This window comes from Physella acuta, unplaced genomic scaffold (assembly GCF_028476545.2).
Source record: "Physella acuta isolate Inbredline_101_S28 unplaced genomic scaffold, ASM2847654v3 ptg000240l, whole genome shotgun sequence".
NCBI classification, from domain to species: Eukaryota; Metazoa; Mollusca; class Gastropoda; family Physidae; genus Physella; species Physella acuta.
This window is the reverse complement of record NW_026731759.1, coordinates 570,633-594,174: the sequence shown is the minus strand read 5'-3', so window position 1 is coordinate 594,174 and position 23,542 is coordinate 570,633. Positions and strand designations below refer to the sequence as shown.

General features: G+C 34.4%; 3 protein-coding genes across 12 annotated transcripts in view; 1 reads left to right on the top strand and 2 right to left on the bottom strand.

The window, feature by feature from the left end:
* Nucleotides 1-288: 288 nt before the first annotated feature.
* On the bottom strand, nt 289-6,617 carry LOC131938258 (dolichol-phosphate mannosyltransferase subunit 3). Its single transcript, XM_059296191.1, has 5 exons — nt 6,407-6,617; nt 2,409-2,528; nt 2,192-2,221; nt 1,957-2,034; nt 289-411 (listed from the first exon to the last, which is right to left on the bottom strand). The coding sequence occupies exons 1-5, from the start codon at nt 6,410-6,412 to the stop codon at nt 346-348; spliced, it is 300 nt and encodes a 99-aa protein (XP_059152174.1). The 5' UTR covers nt 6,413-6,617; the 3' UTR covers nt 289-345.
* Nucleotides 6,618-6,800: 183 nt separating this feature from the next.
* LOC131938276 (GDP-fucose transporter 1) overlaps nt 6,801-23,542 on the top strand; it is an 18,838-nt gene continuing 2,096 nt past the window's right edge. For 2 of the 4 annotated variants that reach the window (XM_059296239.1, XM_059296240.1), the window contains exons 1-7: nt 9,241-9,522; nt 12,616-12,676; nt 21,021-21,161; nt 21,679-21,795; nt 21,964-22,072; nt 22,222-22,514; nt 22,627-22,874. In XM_059296239.1, the coding sequence (XP_059152222.1) occupies nt 9,392-9,522; nt 12,616-12,676; nt 21,021-21,161; nt 21,679-21,795; nt 21,964-22,072; nt 22,222-22,514; nt 22,627-22,874 (1,100 nt within the window). In that variant the 5' untranslated portion in view covers nt 9,241-9,391. Of the gene's footprint in view, nt 6,912-9,239; nt 9,523-12,615; nt 12,677-21,020; nt 21,162-21,678; nt 21,796-21,963; nt 22,073-22,221; nt 22,515-22,626; nt 22,875-23,471; nt 23,536-23,542 lie in introns of those variants that run through there. The other 2 variants (XR_009386287.1, XM_059296241.1) reach the window with 2 other exon arrangements.
* Nucleotides 21,017-23,542, bottom strand: part of LOC131938278 (ADP-sugar pyrophosphatase) — a 16,682-nt gene continuing 14,156 nt past the window's right edge. For all 7 annotated transcript variants that reach the window (XM_059296249.1, XM_059296247.1, XM_059296242.1 and 4 more), the window contains exon 9: nt 21,017-21,126. In XM_059296249.1, coding sequence (XP_059152232.1) covers nt 21,113-21,126 — 14 coding nt within the window. In that variant the 3' untranslated portion in view covers nt 21,017-21,112. The remainder of the gene's footprint in view (nt 21,127-23,542) is intronic.

Sequence of the window (23,542 nt, the reverse complement as noted above, 5' to 3'; positions counted from 1 at the left end):
TCGAACTAATTGAGCCCTAGCAAGTCGAATGTAGTCTTAAAGTCTTATTTACCAATTACTATTTTGTAAATAATTTAAACTTTTGATTAGGTCAGGGTCAAACTGAAATACAACTCATTTAGGGCAGAGATATTTTTAATCAAAGTAAAATGGAAATTCAAAGACATTGGAAAATATTTTTAAGCAATATTATAGTTATACTGTGCCTCTCAGAATAATTGTATATATAATATTATGACCCTTAAATTAATACAGCACTTGACAAAAATCCAACAAAAAAAAAACATGTTTTAAAAGTTTGATGATAGTTTATTTTTATATATTAAATAATTTTCAGCAATAATATTATTTCCAATCAGATGCATATTTATAACCTTTCTTTTCAAGGTCTCTTCTTGCCTCCAGAATTTGCTGAAAATTTAAGAAAATTAATTGGAACTAGAAAATATTTTCAAAACTGTTAAAATACTTGAAGCATGTCATGTCAGACATCAGAAAAAAAATGTGCTTTTCGCTTGCGTGGCCCAATTTTTTTTTAGTTTTTCACTTGATATTTTCTACAATAAAGAGGGCTCGTATAGCAATAAACTTGTTATCTTTACAAAGAAAATTCTTAGCCCTCTAATTCGGCTTAACTTTTATAGTTGTTGATATTACACAATAAACATCTCATTTATTGGTTGAAAACTATCACATAAATTATTTTTAGCGGCTGTTGCGCAACGGATTTTGATCACCACCCCATTTAACTCCAGGCCTTTTTGGTTCATTCAAAGTATTTCTTTACAAATTACAGTAAAATATGTAGAATTGAACGACCTTCAGTGGGATACAAAATAAAAACATGCATTAAAGACTAAATATTTTAAATGTTAAAAAAGAAACCTTTAGCAAATCAATAGTGATTTTTGACACCATATACAAATTTTCTAAGAATTTTCAGTATCATCGTCCATTTTCCTAAAAAAACTCTAAAGTTGATATAATTTCTATTCAAGGCCCAAAAATTGGCAGAGATCTACAAAACACCATAGTGACTACTAAAATTGTTCTAGGCCAGAAGAAAGTGGCAGATGTCCTCGTTAACAACACACCACCACGCTTTTCTAAATTGAAGTTATGTTTAAGAGGCTTAAAAGTGCAATAAAAGAAATAATAAATATTATTAACTGAGGTATTCTAAATAAAATTTACTTTTAAATGTGCTACTGGTTAAAGAGACTAAAAATTATTGTACCAAAAAAATTTCTGTATGTAACTTATGCATAAAGTTTACCTGTTTATGGTTATTCTATATTTTGATATAGTCAGATCTCCTATAGGTTAATTTTTTTTTTTGTTATTTTTAAAAAGATGCATTTTTTACGGACTGTGAAATTCAGCACTCGTCTGATTAAGCGTGTTTCAAACGTACATGTTATAGTATAGGAATAAAGGTTACTTAAATTAAAACAACCGATGGTCACCTACATTTTTATATAACTATCGTGTATGCTGTTTAATCAGAACAATTTTGGCCATTTTTTAAAATGTGCACAATTTGCGTTATTTAACTTAACTTTTTCATTTAATAAAAAAAGTGAGAAAAGCCAAGTAATTTAAATGATGTACTTATTTTTAGATTTGAAAAAAAAAAATTGGGTTTGGTCTCTGTGCATTGTGTTTGTGTTGAGTTCAAAAGATTGAGTTTGAGTCAAATAGTATACAGTATATACTTTTACAGATATAACTCCTCAAACATGGCACTTTTTAGGTTGTCGAAAAAGAAAAGTTAAAAACTAAAATTTTAAAATGCTATAACTTTTTTACTACTTGAGATATATGAATGAATTTGGTATCCAAGATCTTACAACCTCGATGTCCCAAACATAGCAACTTTCAAAAAAGCTTTGGGATTATTTTAGAAAATCAGTTAGACATACTAATTTAAACACAGACACAATCAAAATACTCAACCTCTTTTAACTGTTCTGATGCATCAACACAATCATTAAATGTAGCCACTCTAAATCCAATAACAGCTAATACCCAACACTGAAACATTTTAAAGCACATTTTAAAAAGTGGCTAGTGCTATGATTATAAAGTAATTTATAAATACAGTTTTTTTTTGTTTCATATATCTATCATAGAGCTACAATATTTCATCACATTTCTTTTTTAAGCTAATCATTTGGTAAATAATACTTACAGCAAATGTAATCAATGCATATATTGGAAGCTGAAACATTAGCACTAAGATTATACATAAGAATAAATGATAAACAGCACCTTACTTATTTAAACTCAAAAGAAAGAACATGTGCTAATTTTAGATTTTCATAATTAATAAACAAGATGATTTTTTTTTTGTATGAGAAAAAAATGAATCAGTATGAAAAGCAAATATTAACATAAAAAACACTAACCACAATTATAATGTCATGATATTCTTTAGATAAGTCTGTCTTAAAATAGCCAACAGCATATGCCATCCAAATGCTCAAACTTATGCTGAGCACTATGAGCCATTGAAAAATCTTTGGTACCTAAAAAAGAAAATTTCAAATCAATTAATTTATCGTTTCCATCCTATCTCATGTTCAGGAGATTAAGTTAACCTGTTTTGAATAATTAACTGAGACATAAGCTGAGGCCTGATGTGCATTGGTTACAAAGTGTATTTAAGAATTTGTAACATGTAATATTTTAGTATCACATTGAAAAGTGTGTAGCCTATCAGTTCCTTAATATAGGGCTATACAATTACATTGTTCCTATCTTGTTTGTCAGCCACATTATAATCATCTACCATCACAGTCATGGTCTACTTGTACCTTAACATGTGTAGCACTACCATGTGTTGATTGTGTTTGATAAAGTTCAAGGATTATATGCGCAACAGTGTCTCTCAGGGTCAGCCCCTAAAAGCACTAAACCTCAGTGGGTGACCATCACACCCTATTCTCACTGAGGCAGTTTTACATTATTTTGATATAGGTATATTTATGACATATTTTATAAAATGTAACAGATAATTGATTAATAAATAACTATCAGTGACCAAAACAATGGAAAATATCATCGAATCAAATGTAAACTTATTAATTAAGCAAAGTTGTTTTTGTCAGCAGACATATGATGGCCACCATCACCATGGCAACAGAAGGAATTTTTTTCAGACATTTTTTTTTATTTTTTAAGCTTAACTCATTGAGTTATAACTATATGCAAAATATGATAGCAATGGGTTTAGAAATAAGCATATTGTCTGATTTGGTACTTATCACCTGCCCATGACCTTAAAGATAGTAAGCTAGTAAGGTATTAGCCTTACATAAACAATGTGGCTGAATAATTAATTCTCCCGCTGACAAGATTAAATGAACTCACAATGACCCCAAGCACATCTGTCATATTGCTATTGAGCAGGCAATAGCCCATATTAAAGTATTTATATGCACGGACTGCGACCCCTTAAACTGTGATAACAAGAAAACGTGAGTAGGCGAGAAGTGGGTGACAGTCTTTATATTTTAAATATTCTCTTTATGGACTCGCAGTCACCAGATGACCGAGATGGAATTTTTTCCCGGTTGACAAGAAAATGTAAGTGGGCAATCATAGGAGCAACGATGTTAAAATTTCTTAATATTTAAAAAAATCTAAACTGGATCAAAGAATAAAATAAAACACTTATTATCTAGATGTAAGCCCTCTTGTTAATATTAATAAGATGTTAGGCTTATAACATTACTAGCCGCGGGCGATTTTACGTACCTAAAACGATAGAATTATTAGAACAGATTACCTAAAATTTAAATTAAATTTTTTAAATTAGGGGCCTAATTATTAATTAATAATGATAATTAATTAAGCCTCAGCCTAGCGGTAAAATCTTAGTTTAGCTTCGTAAATTTGGCCAAAACTAGTAATGTGGGAGAGAGTGAATTAATGTATATGTCTTTAAACATGAGTTTATTTTCGTATATTTTAATAAAATATTATAGATTATTGAATAATAGATCACCATTCATGGTTAAATAAATTTAAATATCCTGAAATTAATTTGTATCAACCCTGTTCGAGATAGTAAATTTGCTATTAAAAACAGCAGCCATCTTAAGAAAATGTTATTTAGAGTGGCTTCCCTTTCATTTCTATTCGTATGAAAATGTATTTAAATATGCTTGTCTGTTGTATAGTCTGTCCTACAAAGCATTTTTTAAAATATTCTGCCCTTTAAAAACTAAATTTTCTAACAAACAACTCATCAATTCTAGAAGTATTGTGAGATGCAACTTGTATCCATGTACAAAATCATGTTTTTTGTACTAATGTTTATTTGAGCTTACTATTACTATATAGTTTGAGTTTTTTCTTATTGTTTGAATGTTCACTATTTTCATTTCAGGTTTTTCTTTTCATCAATTAGTGATTCTATCGTAACTTATGACATTTTTTTACTTCTCTTTACCCCAACCTCCGTCATGTTTTTGTTGTCAATGTCACAACAAGTCATAATGTAAAAAATTACGCTTCACTCTGTCTTATCTAAGATCTCTAACCATAATTTTGACAACAATAATTGTTTGTCATCATTTATATATACAGAGAGACAAAATATATTATCCACCAGCTTCCCTCGTAAAACATCATATAATATAATCAGCCTCTCCACCCCTTAAGTGCGTGTTGCCATTATGGTCGATCGCAAGTCTCCACATGTCAGACACATTTTGGTTATCTTTTGTTGCTAAAATGTCAATATCAAATGCCCAAATGAGTGATATGGGGTTGTCCATAAATGATGTCACATATGATTTACTACGGGAGTGAGTGAAGATTTGTGACGTCAACTCAGGCGGCTCCGCAATTTATGACATGTCGGTCTCATGAAAGGAGGTGAACGGGGGAAAATACCTAGGTGATTGATGGAGAACCTCTATAATGCTTTGTTCAATCAAAATAACGATAAATAAGCAATAGTATACGTATACCTTGCTCAAAATGAATTAATCATAAATGTTGCAAGCCTGCTAGTTTGAGAAATTTGGCAAAACAGCCTCAACACATTGTCCCCGTCAAAAAGGCTTGCCACCAAATGCCTGCCGATGAATAAGCAGCGTCTAATGCGGGGCGTTAGGAATATGGCCATTAGCATGGGGCAGCTTTAGAGCACCAGTAGGCTATCGCGCTTTGTAAGATGACGTAAATACTTTAATTCAATTTCGCGAAATTGTGCGAAAATTTAGTAATATTCCATCGTTTGAAGAAATTTATTTTCTTGGACTTATATTGAAATATCATGTTGAATGTCTGGCTCTTAATTTCTGAATATCACTTTTAATGTATCAAGATTCAGAACTATAATTTACTTTAATATAAGTGTCATCTTATCGTTTATTGTGCTTTTTATAAAGCGCAAAGCAGCTTCAAAATCGGACGGCCATCCTGTTTTCACCAAGCTTCTTTTGGAGCTTAATATGGGTAGTCTAGTTCTATACGGTGAGAGCTTAATACATTTTTAAAGGGCCGAAAGTCTCAAGACAGCAAGCTTGCAGAAATAACCACGTATATTTAAATGGACGAGTGATAGATGTGTTAGGGGCTGTTTAATTGAACACCAATATATGTAATCAAATTAACCGTCGCATAAGTGTCAAAGCGGCAGTGCTTGTTTTTTTTTCTATAAAATAAGCCTAACGGTCGGCGGTACAGGTACATGACGTCACGCGCGAGCGTTAACTTGATGACAATGTGCTAATATTATATTAAAGTGGGGGAATGAAAAGGTGGGGTTCAAGAAATGTGACTCAGCATGCTTTTTACATTTCTTGACCCTTCTTTATAGTTCTATTGTCCCCACTGAGAAAATGGATCACCAATGAATGACGCGTCATACTTCTACAGCTGGTCTTTCTCCTACAACCATCCACTGTTTTCACAAAAAAAAAAAAAAAAACCTAACCCGTCTCAAATATTAAAACAATACAGAACAACCACATTAAACCACAAAATCAACACAACAGACATGCGAACAGACAATTTTTCAAGGGAAACTACTCTATTATTGTTTTTGAAACATGGCGGCTGCTTGTATTTACTCATTTTTGTCTCGAACGAGGTAGTTTAAAGTTTATTCCAGGATATTTTTGACTGGTTTGGTCATGGATTGTGATTTGTTATTCAATTATCTGTTATATTATGTAAAATATGACATAAATATATTAAAATTATTAAATATTATTAAATATGGCCAAATGAAAGAAATATTCATTAGTTACCTTCATCGCACATTACTAACTAAACTAGCTACGTTGGAATTTACGACGCTAGGGCCAAAACTAAGATTTTACCTGCCTAGCTACACACAGTAGCTCAGCTAGCTAGGCCAAATTAGCCAAATTATCAAATTATAACTTACTCCCATTACTTTACTGTTTACAGAATACAGTAATTACTAGAATTTACGTCATTAGTTGAAATGAAAAACGGTCTAGATCTAGATCTATAATATAGTATTATATTATATAGACCCTAGAGCTAGATCTAGATTTTAGATTATAGATCCAGATCTAGATCTAGAAATAAATATTGTTGACGTTCGTCAATAAGTAAAAGAGTTCCTACGAATCGAGAGCAAGAGGTTTAACAGTTTACCGAGTTCTGTATTACACACCGAGATTCGATATAGTATATAGATCTACTATATAGATTCTAGATCTAGATTTAGAACTAGATCTATTTTTTATAATAGTATTTTAGGTTAAAAAAAATAAAAATGCAAAATAACAATATTCATTTGTGGCAAATCATGAGGCAACACGGCAACATTCCATAGACAGAGACATTAAAGCACGAATTTAGAAGGGAAGATGAAAAATCGCGATGCAAGCGTTGGACTGGAACCATCAAGAGAAGAAGAAGGGGTAAGAGAATTTAAAACAAGTTAATAAAAAGTCTAGTGACAATTTAAGCGCAATTTCCTTATGTTATCCATAACAATCGAGATAAATCATATATTCAGCAAATAAATAATGCAACACAAGTAGTTTTAATAATTCAAAACAAAATAGAAAAAATATTTATTAACGAGATTTAAAAGAATTTGCGGACGTGTAGGGGGTATTTAGTTGTCGCGCTCTCTATATTGCTATATAAATATAGTACTGTAGTGTATTATGTATAATGTTATTTTTAAAAAAAAAATTGTGACCGAACGAAAGGATATTTTTGAAAACTTTCTACGGCAATATTGTTCTAAATTATGGCAGGAATCGATTGGTAAATGTTTCAAGTCGCTAAGTGGTCTGATTGCCGAGATATGGGCCAAAAACTGCATTTTTTACGAGGTTTTTTGGCTTTTCCGGGAAATCCAAGAAGGAATTCCGGGAATTTTTTTGGCCCACAATCATTCTCGGAACTTGCTTAACATATTTGCTTTTGAAACTAGTCCTGGATATTGGTTCGTTGAGGAGGAGATACGACTTAAAGCTGCGGTAAAGCTGCGGACACACATCCAGAAATGACGAATTAATAATCGCAATTCCAGTATGGAAATTGCGCTAAAAAGTGACCCGGCATATATGATCCTGATTCAGTACAATGGAAGGAAACGAGCCCCCCCCCCTCCGAACGAAATGGAATTTATATAGATAATATATACTTTTAACAGTGTACCCCCCTTCCGTCACAAAAAGCCAGTGTCCCCCCCCCCCCCGAAAATGACGTCACATCTCAGCCTACAACCCACCTTAAAAATTGCATTACATTTTTTCTTAAAACATCGATATTTTTTAAAAATGTTTCCTGAACTGTCAACACAGAGTATTTTAATCAATTTATATCACAAATTATTAAAACAGTTTTCTAAAACGCGAAATAACGGCTAAAATTAATTTTCTAACATTGCTTTCTTATAATGCAAAAGTGTGACGTCACACCATCTGAACCCCCCTGCCCTTCATCACACACTGTCACAAAATTATAGATCCCCTCCCACTACGAGTGTGATGTTATATATGGACGACCCCATAAGCAGAGGCGTAGCGATGGGGGTGGGGGGCAGGGGGGTAGATATGTCCCCGGGCGCCGACCGGGGGCAAATCGAAAAAGTTTGAGGGGAGGGGTGCAAATCAAAAGTTTGAAAAATTAGCTTCCGAGGGGAGCACCAAATTAAAAGTTTGTCCCCGGGCGCCGGGAAGGGTCGCTACGGCTCTGCCCCAAAGAGAACTGTTTGAAACAGTCTGCAAGCAGGTGACCCAAGCAAGTGCAGGGTTAGATGCATAGTGAGCAATCATGCTTCAGTGATTCAAATATGAAACTACACATTTACACACGTGATAATAACAGGCTTTCTTAAGTGAATAAGCCTTTAAATTGACACTTAGCTGTCACTTGTCTGACGAACCAAACCTTTGTAAAACCCAAGTTACTTTAATTAGCCTAGATTAGTTTGTATAGGGAATGGCATGTCACTATGTCAGCCGTAGAATTAAATGCATTGATTCACACTTCGCTTGACCGGATCGCCCCCCCCCCCTGCCCCAGAAGAGATACACGAGAAATAAACTCGACTCTCCTCACTGACATGTTCACAACCTCAAACCCATTCTGACAGACCCCAGAAGATGTCTTCTTAGCTTAACTGTTGCCTATTCGGCCGTATTGTATCCAGTATGCCTAATTATGTTAACATGAATATATTAGGTCTTTACAATCTATTAAAAAAATTAACAACCTATTTACACAGGAACTAGTTTTTTTTAAGTATAGGCCCTGCGATTAATTCATTACCATTTCTTTTAGACCTCTTTCTCAGGGGGGGGGGGGGGGGAAGGGGGGTGCAAACCATTAAGTGCCGCACCGGGTGACACCCGACCTCGCTACGCCACTGATATATATATATATATATATATATATATATATATATATATATATATATATATATATATATATATATATATATATATATATATATATATATAATAGTATAACCTAGTTACTGTTTATGTTTATATAGATTTAGAGGTAGAAAATCTAGATCTAGATATTAGATATGACAATAGACTATGCAGTACACAGTATACATTTCGCCTCGCACAATCTCCCCTGGGTTGGTCGGCGCAACAATTATATTAAAATTATTATCCCCCCCCCCCCCTTACCTCTCTGCAACGTTTTATTTATTAGGCCTACCCGCCCTAATTTTTTGCTTTGAGATGGCTACGTATACTAACACAATTTTTATACAATTTATGGGATAGCTGCTGCCGTTTAACTTTCGTGAAGGCAACCGAGATCGTGTCTGCGCTAGACAGTAGTCAGTATAGATTAGAATCTACATAATAAGCTTTGGCCTACTTTACTTTGGCATTGACAGTTGGTCAGATTTAAAGTAAAGCGGAGGATGTGGCAAAATCCTCAAAGAGCTATGAATCGTGGATTTAGTTATGATGACAGTAGCCGACGTGTAGGTTTCAAAATGGAGTCCTTAGTATCCAAGTATATTAAAATCGCTGCAGTTGTAGCAGCGTACTGGTAAGTCAAGCTAACAAAGCCTAAGCCTAATCATAGTCTAGATTCTAGATCAAGAGATTTATCTAGAGACTAGATCTAGATCTAGAATCTAGATTAGCTACTTTAGTAATAGTAGAAATCTAAGTCCAGTGCCAGTCAGTAGCTAAGCTATTTATTTAATTTTAATACAATTTGTAGTGTAGTTTCTAGTTAATAGTTTAGTAAAGTTTAGTTAATACCTAATACTCCTAATAGATATAGATAGGCCTAATGCCTAATATAATACATTAATTTTAATGATAGTATTATAGTAATAAGGCAATAAGTATAGCCAACTAGATCTATCTATAGTCTATAGCCTACTAATAATATAAAGCTATAGGACTAGGCCTATAGGTAAATAATTATTTCTAGATCTAGAGACTAGTTTTTAAGTTTTAACTAGCTTGATTCTAGATCTAGATCTGGTATCACATACTTAGATGTAAGTAGTTTAAGTACTGTTAAGTAGTTTAGTATTTTGTGTCCATAAATGACCACACTCCAAGGGCTGATGGGGGGGGGGCTCGATAATTTTGTGATGGTGCGTGATGAGGGGAGGGGTTCAGATGATGTGACATCACACTTTTGCATTAAAAAAAAGTTATTTTGCTTTTAGATAGGCCTTTTTTAATAAATTGTAATAGGAATTGATTAAAATAATCTGTGTTGACAGAGTTCAGACAGGGTGTGGGGAAATTGCGAGACGCGAAAAGCGAAATGGCGAGGCGGGAAAATGCGAGAAGGACGCGAAAACGTGAAGATTTCTGCGAAAAATTTACTGCACCCGATTTTCAGTGGTATTTGGTCCAGACTTCAAAGACGTTTTGTTTACATGGTTAAAACTTCAGATTTTTCCGTCGCTAGACATACTGATGATTTGTCAACTCCCTCCTTCTTTTGTGTCGACTTAGAATACCACCTTGTTCGAAACCGACGGAAATACCGTCGACGATAGGTCAACTTCTTTCTTTTGTGCGGAACGCCGAGGTCGCCTGATTTACCGACTTTGGAGATCACCGAATCCGCTGCCGCAGCAAACATATTTTGTATTGTTGCATAGAAATGTGTTATGAGGAGGAGGGTGGGGGGAGGGGGGGGGTTTAGATATTGTGACGTCACACTATAAAAAAGCAATGTTAGAAAGTAGAATTTTAGACGATATTTCGCGTTTTAAAAAACTGTTTTAATAAATTGTAATAGGAATTGATTAAAATACCCTATTTGGACAGAAATTAGACAAGATTTTGAGAAAATATCGATGTTTAAAAAGAAAATTCAACTGCAATTTTGAGTGGGGTTGTAGGCTGAGGTGGGGGGGGGGGGGGGGGCTCTGGATTTTTGTGAAATTGTGTGATGGATGGGAGGGGGGAGTTAAAAATCGTCAAAAAAGCGAGACGTCATTTATGGATGACCCCTTTTAGCTATTAAATGGTAGTTTTGTCGATAGCGGACTTTATTCAGATTATCTACAAACGCACATTTTTTCCCATTCTGTTCATATTCGTGTTCTGTGTTAGCACAGTATAAATGGGAGTCTAATGAACTGGGTTGGATGTACTATGTGTGAAAGATGGTGTCACGAGGTGTGTTTGAGTAGTGCTAGGACTGTTTCAGAAGATTTTGTTTGTAAATTTTGTTTGTAATTAAAATTACTTAATAAAAAAATAAATTGCACTTTTTAGAATTGTTTATACTTTTACACTTTTTGCAAGTACAAAAATCCATAAATACATGTTGCAGAATATCTCTCCTGCTGACAAGATTAAACCAATTCACAATGACACAGCTCACGTTTGTATAAACATGAGCGGGCTAGATTTTTAAAATTAATGCCGACTGAGACGGGATTTTCCTCTCGCTAACGAGAGCGGGCGATGACAGTAGCACAGCAACGATGTTAGGATTTTTAAATAGATAGATCTAGATATAGATCTATCTATCTTCTTAGTACCTATCTATCTATATAATAAAATCTAGATAAAAAAAGAACACACAACACTCGTGTTAAAGGGTATGGCTAAATGCTTGTTTATTTTAAAACAAAAAAAATATGAAAAAAAAGCATGAAAAAACTTTTTTTCCGCAAAAAGTGTCTCGCTATTTACCCTTAATTCCGCAGGTATGTCTCGCATTATCTTCTCGCATTTTCCCGCCTCGCCATTTCGCTTTTCGCGTCTCGCAATCTCCCAAGACCCGTTCAGACAAGATTTTGGAAAAATATAGATGTTTTGAGAAAAATTCAACAGCAATTTTGAGGAAGATTGTAGACTGAGGTGTGATGTCATTTGGGGGGGGGTTGGCTTTTAGTGACAATGTGTGACGGAGGGAGATATTGATCTAGAATATAGTACTTTAGTGAAAGTGTAACTAATTTGTGACTTAGATTTTAGATCTTATCTTAGTAAATCTTCCAACTGCTCAGTGTCATGTCTACTTTCATTACTTTTCATTCCAAATCTATTAATAAAAGTTTTACAGTTCATGTGAGAATTTGCATCACACGTTTGATGACAGTGACTCAATCATTATTACAGTTTTTGGAAGGCTTAAGTTCTTATATTAAAAGGCTTAAGTTCTTATATTTAGTTAAGCGTTGTTTGTTGATATATAGCATTGTTTGACTACATTATTCCTTTATGTGCTGTGATGATCACAGAAACTCTTTGTTCTACAGGATCTGAATATTGTTGAGACCAAAAGCATATTTTTTATCCATTTCATCATTTGCTTTGAGAGTCAAGCATTTTTGAAAATAAAAATGCAGAATGTTTACTTAAGAAATTCAACATTTTATTAATTTATGTTGTAAAATATGGGAACCGCATGGTCTAGTGGTAGTGAGCTAGACTACTAACCCGAAAGTCTCAAGTTCGAATCCGTGTTCTGGTCATTAGAATGTCCCTGAGTCCATCCAGCTCTGATGGGTACCTAACTCTTGTTAGGTAAAAAAAAGCTGTAAAATGGTTACAACTGTTGATATAATATACTCAGTATTTTTTCAAGTTTTATCTTTTTCTCACCAATATAAGTATAAAATTTCAGACCTTTTAAGCAGGTTCTTTTTCTCAACAGGGTGATCTCCATTTCTATGGTATTTGTTAATAAGTACTTATTAAGCAGTGAGGATTTAAAGGTATGATATCAAATGTATTAAAATATAGCTAAGGGGTCATCCATTTATGATGTCCACATGTGGGGGGGGGGTCGTTAGAAAAAAAACTGAATTTTGTGGACTCATATGGACTTGTACAAGGAAAAAAAGTGGATTTTTGTGGACGGACGGATGGGGGGGGGGGGGGGGGGGGGGGGGGGGGGGGGGGGGGTCCAACATCCAAAAAAAAATGTGGACGTCATAAATGGATGACCCCTAAAGGTAATTATGCGATTTTATTTTTGTATATTTTTTTAAGCCTACAAACATTAGGCAACTTGTGAGCATGGTGAATTAGTTCATATATGCTTGTGTAATCCCTGTAGTGTATCTTGTGTTCATATGCTTTGTCCATGGTTTAAGAAAAAAAATCTGTTTATATTTGCTTATACACACATACATATAGAGTCTTTAAGATATATATATATATATATCTTCAGAATAATAACTGTAAAAACACAACTATTGCATAGGCTCTAAATACTATACATTTTATTTTATTGACATTGATCATTGTTTCCTTAAAATATGAGACATAATCTATCTATCTATCTATATACTACTAAAAGTCAAGTTTGTTTACATGTTTGAATATTTATTTGTTTGTTTGTTTGTTTGCCTGATCGACTATTGTGATATGTTCGACTCAATCTGGATAGCTGTAAAATAGTATGTAGGTAGAGAATAATTTTTTAATGCAGACAGACTGTTAATCACAAATTTATTTAAAGACGTTAATTAATTTATTGATTTATTCCTACGCAGAATAACCCATTTTTTTTTAAAATGTTAAAACCTTGACTAAACTTTGTGGGAATAGTGACGTCACAGGTTTTTGTTTACTCTTTAGTACAATAAAATGGCGGCGTCTATTGAAGAAAATTGTGTTCCCATTCAAAACTTAACGCGTTATAAATCTAATTTTCTGTCGGTCATAACTTTAACAATACGTCCGTTTGCTGTATTTATTACGTTCCAACACTTATATCAATTTTCAACTGTCTTTTTCATTTAGTTTTACGATAAATTTCTCTGAATCTAAAGATCAGCTGTCGAGAATCTAGCCTAGGGCCTAGATTCTAGATCTAGATCTAGATCTAGATCACTAGACTCAATGTAAATTCTAGATCTAGACTCAATGTAAATTCTAGATCTAGACTTAATGTAAATTCTACATCTAGAATCTATTTCGGGCCTTAATTATTTTATATAAATCTTTGTTTAGCTTCAATGATCATCTAATTCGAGAATACATGGGATTTTTTTGTTATCTAGGTTTTATATCTAGATATAGTAGGATTACTCACTAACTTGGAGGCGTGGTCGGCTGCTAACAACAATATGGCGTACGGACCGGACGAATGACTTCCTACCATTTTTAGGCCATGTTTACCACGAGCAAAATGGCGGGTGTTCACATTATTTAAACATGGTATAGGTGGCCAGGGCTAGATATGCCAGAAAAGCATTTTAAAATTTGCTTTGGAGAATGAAGGCTAAATTTTAAAGCCAGTGTCATAAACATTAATAGAACTTTTTTTTTTTTTTTACGTTTTCAATTATTTTTTCTTAAGCCCTATATGTGAATGATAAGGTTGACTTTCAGGACCTCGCGGGGCACAGGGCACGTGAAGTAGGGTTCATCTGTTTCTTTGTCCTAAGCAAATGAAGGGATAGTGTGGTCAGAGACATGCTTGGCTGGAATCGTTTTTGTTGTCTGAGACTTGGCGGGACACTGGGCAGGTGAAGTAGAGTTGAGTAGGTCACCTGTGACGTCAATATATGAAGGGATAGTCCGAAATCGTTGTTTTCGGTGTTTTTAAAAGATAAAAAACATATTTTTGAATGTGGGGTCTGATTTTGTGACGATAAGTGACACTGCAGTAGCGTAGCGAGGAGGGGGGGGGGGGCGGGAGGGAAGGGGAGGTGGAGGGGGGACATATGTTGGGGCGCCAAAATGGTTTGGAAAAATAAATTGAAAGGTTGAGGGGGGTTCAAATGGAAAGTTTGAGTGGGGGGGGGGGGTGCACATCAAAAGTTTGAAGGGGGTGGGGGGGGTTGAAAATCGAAATCTTGGGGGGGGGGGTTCAAATCGAAAAGTTTGTCCCCGGGCGCCGAGAAGGGTCGCTATGCCTCTGAGTGACAGACGTGATGTTTTTTGATGGATGACCCCCGAAACCCACAGTTATCCAACGGATGACGGGTAGTCTAGTATACTACTAAAAGTCAAGTTTGTTTACATGTTTGAATATTTATTTGTTTGTTTTTTTGTTTGCCTGATCGACTATTGTGATATGTTCGACTCTATCTGGAAAGCTGTAAAATAGTATGCAGGTAGAGAATAATTTTTTAATGCAGACAGACTGTTGATCACAAATTTATTTAAAGACGTTAATTAATTAATTGATTTATTCATATGCAGAGTAACCCATTTTTTTAAAAAAGATTTGAAAAGCCACTAGACTCGACGGAAACAGTGACGTCACATGAAGTGTTTATTTTTTTACATCGATAATGGCGGCCTATCGAAGAAGATTGTGTTTCCATTCCAATGTTTAACGCGTTCTAAAGCTAATTTTCTGTCGGCTTTAACTTTAACAATACGTCCGTTTGCTGTATTTATTACGTTCCAACACTTATATCAATTTTCAACTGTCTTTTTCATTTAGTTTTACAATAAATTTCTCTAGGTCTAAAGATCAGCTGTCGAAGGAAAGTTATTTATAGATCTAGATCTAGAATCTAGAAATCTAGGTCAAATCCAAGATTTATTAGTTATAAATACAATAAAAAAAACGAAACTTTAGCAAACCAGTCGTAGATCTAGAATATAGATAATTCTATCTAGATTTAGATAATAATGAGTTTCTATATACTAAACTATTTTAGACCTTTATTATTTTATATAAATCTTTTTTTGTATAGCTATGAAATATGCTAATTAGGAAATGCTGGATGCGGGGCCTATTTGCATAACTTAAGATTCATACGCGGCTTCTATACCGCTAAGTGTGCAAAATTATAGACGTAAACTCTAGATATAGCTCAGTCGTAGATCTAAAATATAGATAATTTTCTATCTAGATTTAGATAATAATGATTTTCTATATACTAAACTATTTTAGACCTTTATTATTTTATATAAATCTTTGTTTGGAATATGGTAATTTTGAAATGCTCGCTCCGGGCCTATAAGCGTAGCTAATGATTATATCTAGATTCTAGGTCTAGCAAGAAAAACTAAACATAAGAAGACTTAAGCAAAAGAGTCGTAGAATCTAGACTAGATCTAGATAATTCTATCTAGATCTAGATAATTTCAGACCTTCTTTATTTTATATAAATCTTTGTTTGGCTAATTTAAGATAAAATTTAATTTGAAAGTTACTACTACTAGAGTTAGATCTAGATCTATGCGCGTAAGGAGACTCAAAGTATAGTATAAAACTTCACTTGTAATGTCACGAGTAAATAGCTAACTTGGTAGTGAGGTCGGCTCTCATGTGGGTGGCACAGGTTCTAGACCAATTCGTCAATGATTTTTTTTTTCAATTTTTTTTTTTAGATGTGAATAATAAAGTTGCCTATCTGAACTTGGCAGGATACAGGGCTGGTGAAGTAGAGTTTGTCTGTTTCTTTGTCCTAAGCATGTGAAAGGTTAGTGTGGTCAGAGACATGCTCGGCTGGAATCGTTTTTTAAACGATAAAAACATGTTGTCTGAGACTTGGCGGGACACTGGGCAGGTGAAGTAGAGTTGAGTAGGTCACCTATGAAGTCAGTATATGAAGGGATAGTCCGAAATCGGTGTTTTCGGTGTTTTTAAAAGATAAAAAACAATTTTTTGAAAGTGGGGTCTGTTTTTTTTTGACGATAAGTGACACTGCAGTAGCGTAGCGAGGAGGGGGGGGGCGGGGGGGGGGGGGGGGGGAAGGGGAGGTGGAGGGGGGAAGGGGGGGGGGCGGGGGGACATATGTTGGGGCGCCAAAATGGTTTGGAAAAATAAATTGAAAGGTTGAGTGGGGTTCAAATCGAAAGTTTGAGTGGGGGGGGGGGGGGGTCACATCAAAAGTTTGAGGGGGGGGGGGGGGTTGAAAATTGAAATCTTGGGAGGGGGGGTTAAAATCGAAAAGTTTGTCCCCGGGCGCCAGGAAGGGTCGCTATGCCTCTGAGTGACAGACGTGATGTTTTTTGATGGATGACCCCCGAAACCCACAGTTATCCAACGGATGACGGGTATTCTAGTACACTACTAAAAGTCAAGTTTGTTTACATGTTTGAATATTTCTTTTTTTGTTTGTTTGCCTGATTGACTATTGTGATATGTTCGACTCTACCGGGACAGCTGTAAAATAGTATGTAGGTAGAGAATAATTTTTTAATGCAGACAGACTGTTGATCACAAATTTATTTAAAGACGTTAATTAATTAATTGATTTATTCATATGCAGAGTAACCCATTTTTTAAAAAAAGATTTGAAAAGCCACTAGACTCGACGGAAACAGTGACGTCACATGAAGTGTTTATTTTTTTTACATCGATAATGGCGGCCTATCGAAGAAGATTGTGTTTCCATTCCAATGTTTAACGCGTTCTAAAGCTAATTTTCTGTCGGCTTTAACTTTAACAATACGTCCGTTTGCTGTATTTATTACGTTCCAACACTTATATCAATTTTCAACTGTCTTTTTCATTTAGTTTTACAATAAATTTCTCTAGGTCTAAAGATCAGCTGTCGAAGGAAAGTTATTTATAGATCTAGATCTAGAATCTAGAAATCTAGGTCAAATCCAAGATTTATTAGTTATAAATACAATAAAAAAAACGAAACTTTAGCAAACCAGTCGTAGATCTAGAATATAGATAATTCTATCTAGATTTAGATAATAATGAGTTTCTATATACTAAACTATTTTAGACCTTTATTATTTTATATAAATCTTTTTTTGTATAGCTATGAAATATGGTAATTAGGAAATGCTGGATGCGGGGCCTATTTGCATAACTTAAGATTCATACGCGGCTTCTATACCGCTAAGTGTGCAAAATTATAGACGTAAACTCTAGATATAGCTCAGTCGTAGATCTAAAATATAGATAATTTTCAATCTAGATTTAGATAATAATGATTTTCTATATACTAAACTATTTTAGACCTTTATTATTTTATATAAATCTTTGTTTGGAATATGGTAATTTTGAAATGCTCGCTCCGGGCCTATAAGCGTAGCTAATGATTAGATTCTAGGTCTAGCAAGAAAAACTAAACATAAGAAGACTTAAGCAAAAGAGTCGTAGAATCTAGACTAGATCTAGATAATTCTATCTAGATCTAGATAATTTCAGACCTTCTTTATTTTATATAAATCTTTGTTTGGCTAATTTAAGATAAAATTTAATTTGAAAGTTACTACTACTAGAGTTAGATCTAGATCTATGCGCGTAAGGAGACTCAAAGTATAGTATAAAACTTCACTTGTAATGTCACGAGTAAATAGCTAACTTGGTAGTGAGGTCGGCTCTCATGTGGGTGGCACAGGTTCTAGACCAATTCGTCAATGATTTTTTTTTTCAATTTTTTTTTTTAGATGTGAATAATAAAGTTGCCTATCTGAACTTGGCAGGATACAGGGCTGGTGAAGTAGAGTTTGTCTGTTTCTTTGTCCTAAGCATGTGAAAGGTTAGTGTGGTCAGAGACATGCTCGGCTGGAATCGTTTTTTAAACGATAAAAACATGTTGTCTGAGACTTGGCGGGACACTGGGCAGGTGAAGTAGAGTTGAGTAGGTCACCTATGAAGTCAGTATATGAAGGGATAGTCCGAAATCGGTGTTTTCGGTGTTTTTAAAAGATAAAAAACAATTTTTTGAAAGTGGGGTCTGTTTTTTTTTGACGATAAGTGACACTGCAGTAGCGTAGCGAGGAGGGGGGGGGGCGGGGGGGGGGGGGGGGGGGAAGGGGAGGTGGAGGGGGGAAGGGGGGGGGGGGCGGGGGGACATATGTTGGGGCGCCAAAATGGTTTGGAAAAATAAATTGAAAGGTTGAGTGGGGTTCAAATCGAAAGTTTGAGTGGGGGGGGGGGGGGGTCACATCAAAAGTTTGAGGGGGGGGGGGGGGGTTGAAAATTGAAATCTTGGGAGGGGGGGTTAAAATCGAAAAGTTTGTCCCCGGGCGCCAGGAAGGGTCGCTATGCCTCTGAGTGACAGACGTGATGTTTTTTGATGGATGACCCCCGAAACCCACAGTTATCCAACGGATGACGGGTATTCTAGTACACTACTAAAAGTCAAGTTTGTTTACATGTTTGAATATTTCTTTTTTTGTTTGTTTGCCTGATTGACTATTGTGATATGTTCGACTCTACCGGGACAGCTGTAAAATAGTATGTAGGTAGAGAATAATTTTTTAATGCAGACAGACTGTTGATCACAAATTTATTTAAAGACGTTAATTAATTAATTGATTTATTCATATGCAGAGTAACCCATTTTTTAAAAAAAGATTTGAAAAGCCACTAGACTCGACGGAAACAGTGACGTCACATGAAGTGTTTATTTTTTTTACATCGATAATGGCGGCCTATCGAAGAAGATTGTGTTTCCATTCCAATGTTTAACGCGTTCTAAAGCTAATTTTCTGTCGGCTTTAACTTTAACAATACGTCCGTTTGCTGTATTTATTACGTTCCAACACTTATATCAATTTTCAACTGTCTTTTTCATTTAGTTTTACAATAAATTTCTCTAGGTCTAAAGATCAGCTGTCGAAGGAAAGTTATTTATAGATCTAGATCTAGAATCTAGAAATCTAGGTCAAATCCAAGATTTATTAGTTATAAATACAATAAAAAAAACGAAACTTTAGCAAACCAGTCGTAGATCTAGAATATAGATAATTCTATCTAGATTTAGATAATAATGAGTTTCTATATACTAAACTATTTTAGACCTTTATTATTTTATATAAATCTTTTTTTGTATAGCTATGAAATATGGTAATTAGGAAATGCTGGATGCGGGGCCTATTTGCATAACTTAAGATTCATACGCGGCTTCTATACCGCTAAGTGTGCAAAATTATAGACGTAAACTCTAGATATAGCTCAGTCGTAGATCTAAAATATAGATAATTTTCAATCTAGATTTAGATAATAATGATTTTCTATATACTAAACTATTTTAGACCTTTATTATTTTATATAAATCTTTGTTTGGAATATGGTAATTTTGAAATGCTCGCTCCGGGCCTATAAGCGTAGCTAATGATTAGATTCTAGGTCTAGCAAGAAAAACTAAACATAAGAAGACTTAAGCAAAAGAGTCGTAGAATCTAGACTAGATCTAGATAATTCTATCTAGATCTAGATAATTTCAGACCTTCTTTATTTTATATAAATCTTTGTTTGGCTAATTTAAGATAAAATTTAATTTGAAAGTTACTACTACTAGAGTTAGATCTAGATCTATGCGCGTAAGGAGACTCAAAGTATAGTATAAAACTTCACTTGTAATGTCACGAGTAAATAGCTAACTTGGTAGTGAGGTCGGCTCTCATGTGGGTGACACAGGTTCTAGACCAATTCGTCAATGATTTTTTTTTTCAATTTTTTTTTTTTAGATGTGAATAATAAAGTTGCCTATCTGAACTTGGCAGGATACAGGGCTGGTGAAGTAGAGTTTGTCTGTTTCTTTGTCCTAAGCATATGAAAGGATAGTGTGGTCAGAGACATGCTCGGCTGGAATCGTTTTTTAAACGATAAAAACATGTTGTCTGAGACTTGGCGGGACACTGGGCAGGTGAAGTAGAGTTGAGTAGGTCACCTATGAAGTCAGTATATGAAGGGATAGTCCGAAATCGGTGTTTTCGGTGTTTTTAAAAGATAAAAAACAATTTTTTGAAAGTGGGGTCTGTTTTTTTTTGACGATAAGTGACACTGCAGTAGCGTAGCGAGGAGGGGGGGGGGGGGGGGGGGGGAAGGGGAGGTGGAGGGAGGTGGAGGGGGGAAGGGGGGGGGCGGGGGGACATATGTTGGGGCGCCAAAATGGTTTGGAAAAATAAATTGAAAGGTTGAGGGGGGTTCAAATCGAAAATTTGAGTGGGGGGGGGGTGCACATCAAAAGTTTGAGGGGGGGGGGGGTTGAAAATTGAAATCTTGGGAGGGGGGGGTTAAAATCGAAAAGTTTGTCCCCGGGCGCCAGGAAGGGTCGCTATGCCTCTGAGTGACAGACGTGATGTTTTTTGATGGATGACCCCCGAAACCCACAGTTATCCAACGGATGACGGGTATTCTAGTATCATATATACATTTAAAATATTTTTTCCTTCCAGCTTGATGCTCCCTTGTTTGTGACATGGTTCCAGTGTGTGGTGACAGTTTTCTTGTGTGTATTTTTAAGTGTTGGGGGACAATTTTTTCCAGGCTATGTGGCATTTCCTGCAATGAAAGTGGAAGCTAAACTTATAAGAGCAGTTAGTATTTTAAAAGTTTTTTTTTCCAAACTTATTGCATTTGTAACCTTGTGTTTAACTTTTGGATTGGCACTGAAGACTTGAGCTATCTCTGTTTACTTGGCTGTTTAACAGTGTTTTGATCAGGCATGTTTAGATACAGCTGAAGAAATTACTTTTTTAGTCATTTTATATTTCATGTAGCATTTTGTTATTTTCCTTTTTGTTTTTACTACTTAATTTCCTTTTAATTATCTTGATCACTAAGTGCAGCCCCAGATTTCCTTTATTTTAGAAGTAGCAACTTGTACAGTTGTCTTAAAACATTCCCTTCTACGCAATGCAAATCTGCGCACACACAATTTAAAAAAAAAACGTGAAGTAAATGTTTAAAATTTTCTGCATATCATTTTTAGAGAAGTGGTTGCTTAATTTTATAATTATAAACAGATTTTACTTTTTATGAGAAAAAATGCAATGTAAATATTATTTTTAGCCTATAAGTAATAGATTTATGATATATTTATCTTTTCCTCAGACTTTGCCACTGTCTATCATATTTGTCTGTATGATAACATTCAACAATCTTTGTTTGAAACATATTGGTGTTGCATTTTATTTTGTGGGCAGATCTCTTACAACTGTATTTAATGTGGTAAGTTTCTATTTAACTTGAACATATTATCATTTGCATGTGTAAGCAGATCTGAATTTTATTTAGTTAAGAAATTCAAGTTTTTTAGAACTTAATTAGATCTCAAAACTAAAGCAAGGTTCACAAGGTAAATTGTTTTTAATTGTGTGCACATTTTTCCCCATACAGATTTTCACATATTTGATGCTTCAGCAAACTACTTCTGCAAAAGCTTTAGCATGCTGTGGTATTATAATAGCTGGTTTTTTTATGGGTGTAGATCAAGAGGGAGAATCAGGTAAGCCGTAGGGATCCATTAAGTATTAAATAAGAAGCATAAACTGATAAGTGAAAAATATTTCTTTTACCTTTTATAATGAAATTTTCATTCCCTGATATTATTGATATGTATATATAAATAATTTTGTTTTGATTCTTTCATCTTAGGGACTTTATCAATCTTGGGTGTTATCTATGGAGTTGTAGCAAGTGCTTGTGTAGCACTAAATGCCATATTTACAAAGAAGGTTTTGCCTTTGGTAGATAATAATGTATGGCGTTTAACACTTTACAATAACATCAATGCCAGTATTTTGTTTATTCCATTGATGATTTTATTTGGAGAAGTTCAAGAAGTTTTTAGATTTCCATTTTTAAGTTCAGTCTCATTTTGGAATTGGATGGTTATCAGTGGAATATTTGGCTTTGCTATTGGCTATGTAACAGGCCTTCAGATTCAGGTAGTTACATTATTTTAATTCTTTTAACCTCCTTGTTATTTTTTATTTGAAAGTAAATACAATTTAGATAAGTGTTAACATATTAAACTGTGTTTGTCTAAATTTATAATAGGTTACTTCACCACTGACACATAATATATCCGGAACTGCTAAAGCTTGTGCTCAGACAATTTTGGCATGCATCTATTACAATGATCATAAAACAAACTTGTGGTGGGTTAGCAACATGGTTGTGCTCTTTGGTTCTGGAGGATATACAGAAGTCAAACGCCGTGAAATGAAACAACAACATAATGAATCTTTAGCTGCTGTTCAAAAAATGGAACAGATAGTGACAGAGATGGAGGACACAAAAACCCCGTAAGCAAAATTATTTTGTGTAATTTCTATAAAACTGCAAATATATAATTACTATATGTACAATCACTCTACATGATAAACTTTATCATAAAGCCATATTTTCATAAGCTTTTTCTTATGGAGTATGTCTTTCAGTGTGTTTGTGGCAAATATTTACCTCTTTCAAATGCAGTTCAGACTAGGCAATTTATTTATATGTAATGAAAATGCAACATTAAATCATTTTCAATCTAGTTGGATATTAAATTAGTCATTAAAAATGTATTGAAAGGTCATTTTAAAAGAAGGGAGATAATCAGATTAATTAGTAGGAATAATATAGTGAGCTACATATGGATTCTTTTATGCCAGAGAATTGATCATGTACTTTTTCTGGAAATCATTTTTCCAAATGATTTCCATTCTAGAAATGAAAAACATTTTCTGGAAATCAACTTATTTACAATTGACATTTTTTGCTACACCCTTACCACCTCATAGTTTCATTATTTAAATACAACCAAATGATTATTTCATCATACATTAGAATTCATTTTGCCAGCTAGTAAAGTCCATTGTCAACCTTAAATTGACATATACTAAAATAAATGCACTCAGGTAGGATACGTAATACTGAAGTATCAGTCAAACTGGATATGGATTTTTTGGGCATAGATAAAAGGTGGGCA